The 12,018-nt window shown below is 33.9% G+C and overlaps 1 protein-coding gene across 4 annotated transcripts in view; it reads right to left on the bottom strand.

The window, feature by feature from the left end:
* Positions 1–12,018, bottom strand: part of MED23 (mediator complex subunit 23) — a 52,078-nt gene that overhangs the window by 27,745 nt on the left and 12,315 nt on the right. For 3 of the 4 annotated variants that reach the window (XR_008992767.1, XM_036903780.2, XM_036903782.2), the window contains 7 exons: positions 11,207–11,308; positions 10,711–10,780; positions 9,205–9,317; positions 7,781–7,876; positions 7,216–7,233; positions 2,009–2,209; positions 297–440 (listed from right to left, as the gene is read on the bottom strand). Coding sequence is in view for 3 of the 4 variants with exons in the window: in XM_036903780.2 (XP_036759675.1) it covers positions 297–440; positions 2,009–2,209; positions 7,216–7,233; positions 7,781–7,876; positions 9,205–9,317; positions 10,711–10,780; positions 11,207–11,308 (744 nt within the window). In the remaining variant the exon portion in view is untranslated. The remainder of the gene's footprint in view (positions 1–296; positions 441–2,008; positions 2,210–7,215; positions 7,234–7,780; positions 7,877–9,204; positions 9,318–10,710; positions 10,781–11,206; positions 11,309–12,018) is intronic. The other variant, XM_036903781.2, reaches the window with a different exon arrangement.

The raw sequence follows: 12,018 nt of genomic DNA, 5'->3' as shown, positions 1-12,018 counted from the left end.
AACCTATTTAGAATATAGAGAAAGAGCTTGCTATACTATCTATTCAATTGTGATTTTAAGATAAACTTTAGAAATAATCTAACTCGACTTCTTCATTTTACATATGAGTAAACTAATGCCAAGAGACACTGAATGCCTGTCCTATGATCATGGTTAGTCACAGAACTGGGAAAAGAACTCGTTTCCAGCTTCCAAATCCAGTGTTTGTTTGTTTTTTCACAAAATCATGCTAAAATTCTTAAACATAAATTAGATATAATCACTCAGCACAATGTTAATTTTTCAGTAAAACTTACTTCTTTTTCTGGGTACAGAAGGTCAAAGAGCTTCATGACAGGAAGAAAATCAGCTAGTGCATTTTTCTGAATACTTCCGGAAATGAATTGCAGGAGAACCCACATTAGGTGATCTCTGCCTTTAATCAGTCCTCGTCCTGCTAACTGTAGAAGACGTTTAAATACAAACCTACACAGTTAGTTAAACAGTAAAGTTTAAAGGGTCAGGGGGGAAGAAAGGAGAAACCCTGCTTTCAGAAAGATAGCATCTAACTTTGGCATTTACTAAGTATTTAGTCTCAACCCAAGATACACCAAGCAAAGCCTTTTAACTATTTAGTATTAAGTTTCTCCCTGACCTCCAAACACCTATGCATATCAAAATTAAATGTTTTAGGACTTAATTAAGTTGATTATGTATACATGAGAATCAAGTTTAATATGAGATAATTACTAAAAATATCTTATCAAAACACAAGAAATACTTTATTATACCAAGGAGCATTTTTTAAATTTAAAATCTTCAGGGATTGGTTATTAAAAACCACTTTTCCTGGCTTCCTGTAGTTTACAACAGAAATCAGTGGTGGTGACCAGGTGGGGGTTAAGTGGTGGTTGAAAGGATTTTAACTTTTAAGAAAATTTTTCCCAATAATAATCCATACTGTAGAGCTATTATATGTATGTCAACACCTATTTTATTTCCATTTGATGCATCTTTAACCTTATGACTAAAACCAACTCTTCCCACAAACTTCCACTTCCACCTGTATTCCCCATTCTGGATTCACTGTCTTATCTTCCTATTCATTGCTAAAGTAGAAACCAGTGAATGATCCTAGACTGCTGTTACTCCCTCTTACCTATCAGCACCAAGTCCTATTCATCTCTCAATAAACCTGGTCTTTGACTCCTCTTCTGTGTTTAAGCCATCAGCACCTCGCAGACCACTGCAATAGCTCCTTTACTAATTTCCCTGCCTCTGATTTTGGTCCCATTCTTCTCTATGTCACTATTTTCCTACATGTGGCTATTAGCAGTAAATTTTCCAACTTGTATATGATGATGTCATCCCCCCCATGTGCTTCCCAAAGAAAATCTAAATGCCATAGAACAAACACGTGGTCACGTAAAGTTCTCCATGTCTGATCTTGCCTTCCTACCTTCCTCATCTCACCAATACTTTCCCCTTTATATTTTTTCTTTCCAGTGCTCACACAATTCTACCCACACATGCCAGTTCTCACACACATCTTTCCAAGTGATAATCTTACTGCCTTGAAAACACTTTCCTATTTCTTCCTTTGGTAATTTTCTATTTGTCCTTCAAGTGCTGGCTTCAAGATCTCTTTGATAAAGCCATTCCTAATGTCTTCATTAAGGATTATTATTCTTCATTCCTATTTTCAGGAAACATGCTTCCATTATACAAACTATTATATAAAATTGTTTCTAACTGTATCTCCCCACTAGTAAAGAGCTTCTTGAGAGTACTGTAGTGTGCCCTGTCATCTGTAGCCCCTTTTCCTTGTATCATGAATATGTGGAATGAATGACTGAATCCAGTTTTCACAGTTATAAGACAGTAAAATGAAACCATGAAAGCTCTGAACAGAACAGAAATTTGCACTCAGAACTTTTGCTACTGCTTAAGTCATTAGGCAATGCCCATGTCAGTCTACAGCATACCAATCAATAGGTGAAGTGGCTCTGACAAAAGATTTAGTTCTTACCTTCTGATGAAGAGAAAGGACCATATGTGGAAAACTTGCAAACTGGAAAAGCACAAAGAAAATGAGCTGACTCGAGAGATGCTGCCATAGGAGTTGGCTTGTTCCCCCATCATCAAACTTCTCCTCGGTCTCGGATCGCTCCATGGCATAAACCACCAGATCCACCAATTGGTCCTCCAGCACAGGGCAGCGCTGCTTGTGCTGTAGGGCAAAGATTAAATACAGTATTCCAAAAGTCTCTGGGTTAGTTTCAGAAGTTACCAATTAATGGGCATTAACTATAACAAGAGGCTGAGAAGCATGGAATGAAGTTGAACTTAGAAAGTTAGGTTAGATTTAGTCTATTAAAGCTGCATCACGTTACATTATCATAGAGGAGGAGCTTCATAAAAAATGATTTTTCAGGTCTCATACAAAACACATTTCCCACTAACTTTTGACTTTCACTACAGAAATCACTGTTTCAATTTGACCAAGAGCACGGCAGAAAATTTTGTTATTTATTCTTTGAAAAAAGATGATTTAAAAGGCACGTGAAATGGGGATAGTAGTAGTAATTAATTTTCCAATCTAATTCAAAATATGAATATCCTGGATTTCTAGGAATCAATATTGTGACAGGAGAGCAAACAAAGCAATATATGAATATATTTATTTTAAAGTAACCACTACAAGGTTACACTAACTTCATACATAGCGGCATACCTAAACAGCTGCCAGATTACTCAATGTCTGTTTTTCAATGTGTAGTATTGATCCTGATACTGAAATGGAAACTTCCTCAACAAAAATACTGATCTCAAAGTTAATCTCTACCTTTTCCTCTTAGAAGCTAAACATAATGCAGCTTTAATTTTAAATTAGACTATTTTAAAATCTAAAACAAGAAAAAGAATTGTTTAAACATTAAAAATGAAAATGCAACTTCCCTTTCTAGAGGCAAAAAGATTTTTACTTTTTAAAGTGATTTAAAAAAATATTTTACCAAAAGAAATATGTTAATCTACATTTTAAGCCATTTTCATATTTATTTTATAAAATATGTTATGTGACTTAATAGCCAGGCACTTGGAAGCCTTTCTAGTGAATACAATTACAAATATAGATGCTTTCCCTCTAAACTTTAAATGAGATTATTAGTCTTTTGCCATGAAAAAGGGATATGATTTATTTAAGTTTAGGAAAAAAATGCAAAATGGGGACAAATTTGGAAAAAAACAAAACGTAATGACAGCATCCCCTTTTTTGCATGCTCTTTGCCAGCTACAAACTTGTAAAGCTCCAATATAGCTGCACTTTCTTAAAGCATGCAAATAAAACAAACATCTATCCAGAACAGTAAGCATCAATGGTTGTTTCATTTTTTATCCAAAAACACAATGCCATGATCACAGTTCAACCACATTACAGGTTTACAAATAGCAATATTAACACCACCAGTTGAGACTACGGTACTTTTCCTTTAGATGTAATTATCATTATGAAGCAGAGCAAAGTGCAACAGACAACACTACAAACTATTTCTTAAATCAGCATGCAAAACTACTGTGTACAGGGCTTGAAATTCACTAGTTCTGCCAACCACCAACAACCTAAGAAATGTGTCAGACAACACAAATTTAGAGTGAGATCATTCAAAGTATACAAGAGTCAGAAAAATTTGTGAAAAGAAGTAAAGCCAGGATTTCCAGTAGGAATTTATCATTAGTGATGGTAATATGCTTTTATTTTGGAAACTAACCAATTTGTCATTTATTCCTCCATCCATGATGGTCATCCATCAGTGTGCCTCAGGAAAAAAGAGTAAACTAATTAAAATTGGTTTTTAGCACCTGAGTCCTTTTGGAGTTTCCCTTTTTAGTGTTAACTATTGGTTTAAAAAAACTGGATTTTTACCTACATATTTTTAGGGGTACAGTGATACTCAAACAGTTAATGTGTAGTACAAAGCGGAAAACTAAAAATACTAAGATCTTGACAAAGTAAGAACAAGGAAATTTATAGATAGTTGAAGCTGATGATCTTTCAATACACAGCACAATTCAGGATTACCCCCCAACTTTCTGTTAAAAATTAAATCAGTAAGGAATCTCTATGGCATGAAATGCCTGTTGTCTGAGATATCAGAACATTAATCAGAATTAACTCTGTATTTTCCAGGTGTTTTTGGTTAAAGCCAAGGATCTTTCTCAAGCTAAGTTTAGGGACAGCTTAAACATGTTCCTTTTTTTCATTTGCCAGTCTTAATTAAAGCCAAAAAAGAAAAGTCTGAAACATAAAATGATCTGTGTTGCTAACTACTTTAGAGTAGTACGTTTTGCTTTAGTTTTCAATTACTTAAAGATAACTACATTAAAATTAAGACTCTCCACCACAGATTATTTTACAAAATGGAACAAATGAAAATTTGTAAAGCAAGTTTAGTGATCTGTGAATATAGGTTAATTGTTCATCAGTAGGCTATGATAATTCTATAAGCCAATGGATACTATGACTATGGCTATTCACAATTTGTTTTCTGAAAGCTTTTGTAAATCTAAGTCTTCAATATATAGGCATATAAGTTGAGTCTGTTTATATCATATTTATATGCATATTCAATTAAAACCTGTGTTAGCAATAAGAAGCTAAATTCCATATTTTCACAATTCAATTTCTGCACAGTAGCTCAAACTATACTGGAAACTTACTTTAAATTTTCAAAAGCTGAAAATCAGACACAAGGTATTAACAGAACCATTAAAATGATCTTCCACCCATGTCCCTGATTCTCTCCCACTACTATTTCAAATGACAAATGCCATTTTCAGTCTTAGTAACCATATCCTGTATTAAGTGTCCCCTGACATTTCTCATGTAACAGTTTTGGTACTGCTTTTTTGGTGAAGTTTTAACTATTGTACTTAGGTGTGTTTAATTTTTAATCATTATTTCAGTGCTAGAAATCAATTTTAAAGCAACACCTATTCAAGAAAAACTGGGGAAAAAAATTCCTTTGTATGTTATTTAGCATATTCTCTGCCAATCAGAACTCCCTATGCCAGTTAATAACACATTCGATGGTGCCTTTCAAAAATAAACGGAGTGATTAGTACTTCACTGTCTCAGTTGCCAGAGTTCATACAACACCCATAAGAGCTTGAGGAGTGTATATGTTTTGTAATGCTTTTATTCAGAAAAAAACAACACAAACTCTTGTGTAAATACACAAAACAGGATTCTTTCACAGTGAACACTCTGCCTTATTGGTCACAGAACTGGGCTATTTATGATCTTCTGAGCATGACCAATTTTAGGACAAATTATAGCCCAATTCCTACTGGAAAATGCAGTATGGACAGCTCTTAAAAGGTTTCAAGCTTTAAGTAAATTATTGCATTGCTATAGAAAGGACAAGAAAAGTAGAGTGCAGAATATAGTTTTGTAATGATACAAGATGTGATAATTTATTTATTTTTAATCATATGATTCTTACGTTTTCTCATTTTCTACTCTACTTTCCAGGTAGTAAAAATAATATATCAAGTCAATTCAGCATATATCTCCCATCTGCAAGTCCACTCACTACAGAGCTTTTTACCAAAACAATTACTGATGAATTGTGAATTTCTGACAATGTTTACACTACAGTGGGACCAATACTAATAATGTTCTGTCAGCATTTCCATTATAAACTTTATTTTTTATGGATTTATGTCTTAGTCATAAACTTTTTTTAGGTTGAAACTTGTTATCAAAATGATCAGATCAGAAATACTCTTAACTGTTTTGTCAATTTCTAGTTTGAAAAGAGCTGCTCCCAAAATGAAAAGCTTATGATAGCTAAGGATATCTGGGGGACAGTACTTGCAGCTCAAATCACCATGGGTATGTTTATCCACCGAACTGTAAAAAAACTGAGTCAAGTGTGACTTAATGTTCATTGCAAAAATTAGTTTTAAGACATAGCATGAAGCATTCTTTCAAAGTTAACTGAATACTTACCTCTCATTAAGTGAAAGTTGATCAGAATTACTTGGTTTTTAAGATGTTAAATTGACAGATTATATGAGGTCACTGTCAGACACTATAGTGTGAAGCAGTTTCAATTTCACATGTACAAAGGCTTGTTTAAACAAGGGAACTTCGTAAATTTTTCAGAAGAAAAAACTTAAAATAAAGAAGATACTGCTACTAGGGTGAGGTTTAGCATGCAAAGTTTCAACACTGAGCAAGTTTTATGGCCAAGCTATATGTCCTTAAAAATAGGGCTTTATAAATGGAAGCACTGGCACAACCTTCACTATAGTATTGCAAACAGTAACGCTATTTTATATAACCTAGACAAGAACGTCTTTTTAAAATCAAAAAGCTGGTCTATTTTAATGTTGGGCTCAAAAATTTTTAACAAAAATAACTGGAACCACTATTTTGCTTAAAATCTCAAAGGTGAAAAGTCCTGGAACAGACTTGGGACTGTAGAGTTTGGTTAATAAAGTTTGGCCATAGTGTTTTTCTCCCACTGCAAGTGAACTTCAAGCAAGCGGAGCTCACTCTAGAAGGAGGACACTTCTGGCAAAGGCTGATGAAGAAGGGTGTTTGTTAAGCAGGTGTGGGGTCACCTAAGAGTATGACATTTCTTAGTCAATCCCCATGTTTCCAAAAAACCTTCCCTGCATAGAGTTTACCACTCCAACTTTTAAAGGTAACATATCACTATTAAAGTGCATTTTTCTCCTTTTTGCTTTTAATTTGTTTTCATTTTAAGGCCAAAGCAACATAAGTATTTTTACTGATGTTATTTATTTACGTTTTAGTCGTCTGGAAAGATACCGGCCACAACAAATCTTTCCATCTCTGAAAATTTCTCCAGGCTAGTGTTAGCCCTAAAGTAGGAAAAACAGCAAAATGGAGTGGAAGGGAAAAACAACCCATCAAAAAGTGACAGGCTGTACTGTGTGCCAGGTGTTACCACTTTATTTAAAAAAAATAAAAAATAAAAATAAAAAATATATTAAAAAAACAAACACCAAAAACAAAAAACAAAAAAAATCCACCAAAAACAACTCTCATATCCCAAGAAGAAATTCATTTTAGTGGCCTTGGTCTCAGCATGGTCCTGCCAATTTCAAGCCCCGACCATACATGTATTCTCTAAATGGAATCAGTGGCTACAAAGCGGCCAGCGTATCGTTAGTCACAATACAACAGTAAGGTTGTGAACATACCTGAGCAATGTTCAAGGTCTAGAGCATTGGAGGATGGGCGGGACAAGACAGGACAGAACAAAAATAAAGGAAGAAAAAAAGAAAAGACAAAACAGTGACTATGAGGCCAGCCTCAAGGAACCCAGAGTCAGCACAAACCCTCCCACATGTTAAACCACCAAAAACAAACATATACCAAAAAAAAAAAAAAAAATCAGCAATGAGGCCATGCTGAAGATACCAAGGGCTACAAAAATAGACACCCAAACAACAAAAAGAGTAAAAAATTATGGTTAAGTCATGTGTAGGTTTCTCTGGCAAAAGGTACACTTGAAACTGGCCTTATAGAAAAAAAAGCAATGCAAAATAAACCAACTTTTGAAATATCTTCTTTTTAATTTAAACATTCTTAAAGCAATATATAAATGATAGGAACAATACATAGTTTTAAAAAACCATATATTTAAAAATAAAAATCACCAAATAGTTCTTAACTGTTTTGCTCAGTTAGCTCTAGCAAAGAAAAGAGAAAAGAATAGTGCAGACTCTATGCAGAATTTACTAGGTTTCCAGCACAGTACAGTACCTGCTTATTTAAACCTAGCATATTGCAGACCATATCCCTGGAATAAGGCTGCTCCAATACATATCTCAACAAAGCAGTCTGTGGTTCAAACAGATCCTTTAAAGAAAATAAAGAAAATTATTGCTTCAAGATCAAAGTAAGTATCAATTAAAATGATTTGAAATTGGGATATAAAAATCCTCTAAAGGCACTTGTTACCTTCACACAGTACGCAGTATCTAGTGGAAAAAAATCATAGGATTTTAGTGTTTACAATTAATCTGTTCCCACCCCTTACTTAATAAATGATGTAACTGAGGTGAAGGGATTGCCTGAGGTCATATAGAGGGTAAACTTAGAAATACTTCAGTTACAGTTACATGAAAGTCTTAAGTATCACTGCAGGAAAAGATTTTCTGCTCAGTCTAATCAAAGAGGGATGGAGGCAGTTTCCAATCACTCTCATACAAGTGTAAATATAAACACTATTTCCAAATTTGGAAAGGACAAATGACTTGATAACAAAAGAATGTAGATTCGGGAATCAGATTGTCTGAGTTCAAATCCTGACTCTACAACTTCCTTAATAAGGGGCCTTAGTCAAATTACTAGCCTACTTTGTGTCTCAGTTTCTTCATCTCATCAGTATAAGGGAGATAATAGGATCGTTAATAAGAATTATTGCAACGTAAAGTTCTTGAACCAATGCCTGGCACATAGAAAGTGAACAATAAATTTATCTGATTGCATTATTATTGCTATCATGATGATTCCATTTAGTTTACCATTTTTCATTTTAAAGTTTTGCTGACTACTGTAATATGCCCAGAATTGTCATCTTAGTTTCATTATTTTATCTTCCTCAGTTTTCAGGTTTCATAATCACTCTGTACATCATTTTGATATGAAGCATTTACATGAAAAATATCTAGCCCTCCCCACATACCCTGCTGTCGCCACTCTAACCACTAATATAATTAAATCTATCAAATTTTATTATAGTTTTATGTATTTCATATTTCACTTTTATTGATAGTTCTGGAATTTTTTCCTTTGAGAATTCTCTGCTCCTCTTTTATCTTCCCCATTCCCCCTTTTAGAAATCTACCAAATGGGAGGCTCACTCTTCAAATTTTGAGGAAACTGCAAATTCAATTTTGGTCCCCACTTTGTAAAGGAAAAGTGAAAAAAAAAAAGGGAAAATTTAAAAATTCAATTTTCTAACTCCAAGTGCTTTGCCAGAGGTGGACCACTGAAGTATAAGCACCTGCAATATCATGAACTACAAGGTATACTTGGATACTGGAATCACATGATAAACCATAAACTACTTTTCAATAAATATTTACTTCTTTAGTCTATGAATAGACAATTTAGTATCAAACATCATATAATCCAAGATGAAGACTGTTAGACCAAAAGTTCCATTATATTTAGCAACATACCTTGTCATATGGCAAAAGGCCTTTCAAAGGAAAACGAAGAGTTGCAGGATCCAATTTCCAAGAATTACAAATAGCGCCTGAGTTATTTACAACTGGCAGAAGGCTGCAGCGGCCTGTATGTATTATAAAAAAGTGTTTTTAAGTAAATGTGACAACATCAATGCCTGGTCCTTCATTCACTCTACAAATATTTAATGAATATCTAAGCTGAACTAGACACTGGATGGAAGTTTGGGAATTTGATTATTTTTTAGGCCAGATGGTTAGACACCAATAGTATAGTCCTTCCAAACTCAAAACTGTTACCTTTGTCCATGTATTGAGGGTAGAGGCCAGAAAACTATAATCCCTGGGCCGAATTCAGCTTGATAACTTTTTGTGTGAAGTTTTATTGCGACACTACTGGTTTTGCACTATGACGGCAGAGTTGAGTAGTTGCAGTAGAGTGTGTATTCCACAAAAGCTAAAATATTTACTGTATCACCATTTATAGAAAAAGCTTGCAAACTTCTAAAGTTAACATGTTAACTTCAAGAATGATGTTCCTAGAAGCCTCAGATGTAGCAATGACAATGAGCTCATGTAGCCAACCGCCTGATGAATGTTGCCACTTGCATGTCCCACAGAAACCTCAAGCTCAGCATGTCTTCAACTGAACTCATCATCTTTCTCAAACTTTTACCACTTCCAAAATTCGTTAAGTGATGCTAATATCTACCAGTTACAAAAGCTGGAAGCCTGAGCATTATCTACCTAGTGTCTGTTTAGTTTATTTTTGTATTTCCAGTGTCTAGTGTCTAGAAAAGTACCTGGCTCAGAGGAAGGCTCAAAATTTGGTCACTGTCTAAATAATGGTCTATATTCTCAGGCAGTTCTGAGGCCACCATAATTTATAGAAATAATTAAGGAGTATACATGGGCAATGCAAAAACTGCCAAATCACATGCTTATTTTTGAAAGGAAATTCTGAGAATCTCACAATACATGAAAAAATGAAAACAAAATAAAGTACAGAGGAAAGGTGGGCACTGGAATGGGATGAAAGAGCCTGATGGTCTTACATAATGTGGCCACAGAGGGACAGGTCTGTTAAGATTCCTAGTTGCCTGGAGATACCATGGTGCTTCACTAGCTATTAAAAGCACCTTCTAATCACTGGCATTATAATTTCTAGAATGGTTCTGTCTGAAGCTTAGACCCAGTCCAGATAGTTGCTTTGCCCTCCCTACACTCAGCACACAAAGGACCTAAAAACAAGTAAAAGGCTATTATTAGCTACAAGAGTTACTAAAATGACAAGCCACCAAGACAGGTATAAAATACCATCTGTCAATTTTGTTCAATAGTCAGATCACTAAAAATCAGGTAACATTTAGTATATTTTAAATTATAATCCTACCACAAAATGTAGTGGCCGCATTGTTTTTTTGTGTGAAACCTTCATGGGAGTGTGTATCAATAATACCTTAATAAAAAATTTAAAAATAACAATAATAATAATCCTACCACAAATGGAGTTTATCCTCGCTGTGGGCCTGAAGGTATCCACAAAGTCTGACACCAGGTTTCCAAGTAACTAAAAACAAAACAGAAAACAATTAAGTTTAAAAATAAAATCAAGACTGTTCTGAATACAATGATCATTTCCATAAAATGAGACAATATGTAAAGCTTTAGTATAATGCCTGGCATGAAAAATTACTCAACAATTACTACTCTTTTGCTTCCCTCCAAACAATTACTTATCAGTTCATCTGTCCCTGAATAAAACCAAGTCACACTACCATGTTCTTGGCTATTTGAAGCTACATCTATTTTATCACATAGTATATAAACTTTCTCACCAGGACAGTAGAGAAATGAAATACATAATAATAAGAAGAAATACATATTATCTAAGTATAAAGTGACCACTTATAAAATAAGCACACAAAAAATGAAATGAATATAACTGTTTTTGATTAAAATTTCTATTAAAATTTTTGGAAAATAACAAATTTACCCAGTGTGGAAGTTTTCCCTCAGGATATAGTTTCCTGATCTCTGTGACTGCAAAATAGGCTGGTAATAAACAGGCATTTCTCTCCAAGATATATGCTATAACCTAAGAAAAATAAAAGGGCAATGTTATTCTTGACTAGGTCAACAGATATGCCCTTTAAAAATGTAACAATGGTGTAACAATAAAGATAATACAAAGTAGAGATATTGTTTCATGGGTTTATTGAACTTAAAAATATAAAGGAATTCATTTATATGTGAATAATCTCTAAAAATGAAGATAAATAGAGGAGGGAATAGATGTTAGTAAATAATACTAAAAATGCTTTAAATATTGGTAGACTTCAATAAGACAGCAACAGACCAATGTAATAATTCTTGCACATTAGTTAAAAAACACAGAGATCTTTTAAGTGGTCCACAGGATGATATCTTTTTTTTTAAATTAAGGTATCATTGATAAACAATCTTATGAAGGTTTCACATGCACAACATTGTGGTTTCAACATTCACCCGTATTATTAAGTACCCCCTCATCCCATTGCAGTCACTGTCCATCAGCGTAGTACAATGCTATAGAGAAGATGACAATTTTTATTGGTTGAAAATACCTTAGTATCTGTATTGTTGTTTTCATAATTGAAAACCACATGTAATTAAAATTTAAACTTTCCTTTTCAAATATAATAAAAGTGAAATAGTATTTTTAAAACTGTAAGTGACTTTCGTAGAAATAAACGAACAGAGCATTCCACAAACTACCCTAAGTTTTAAAAGCACAGAACTAACAAAACTAGACTTTTTAAGAGGTCA

This window comes from Manis pentadactyla, chromosome 12, assembly GCF_030020395.1.
Source record: "Manis pentadactyla isolate mManPen7 chromosome 12, mManPen7.hap1, whole genome shotgun sequence".
Classification (NCBI taxonomy): domain Eukaryota; kingdom Metazoa; phylum Chordata; class Mammalia; order Pholidota; family Manidae; genus Manis; species Manis pentadactyla.
Note: the sequence above shows the minus strand (reverse complement) of the source record. Positions and strands in the feature narration are given on the sequence as shown.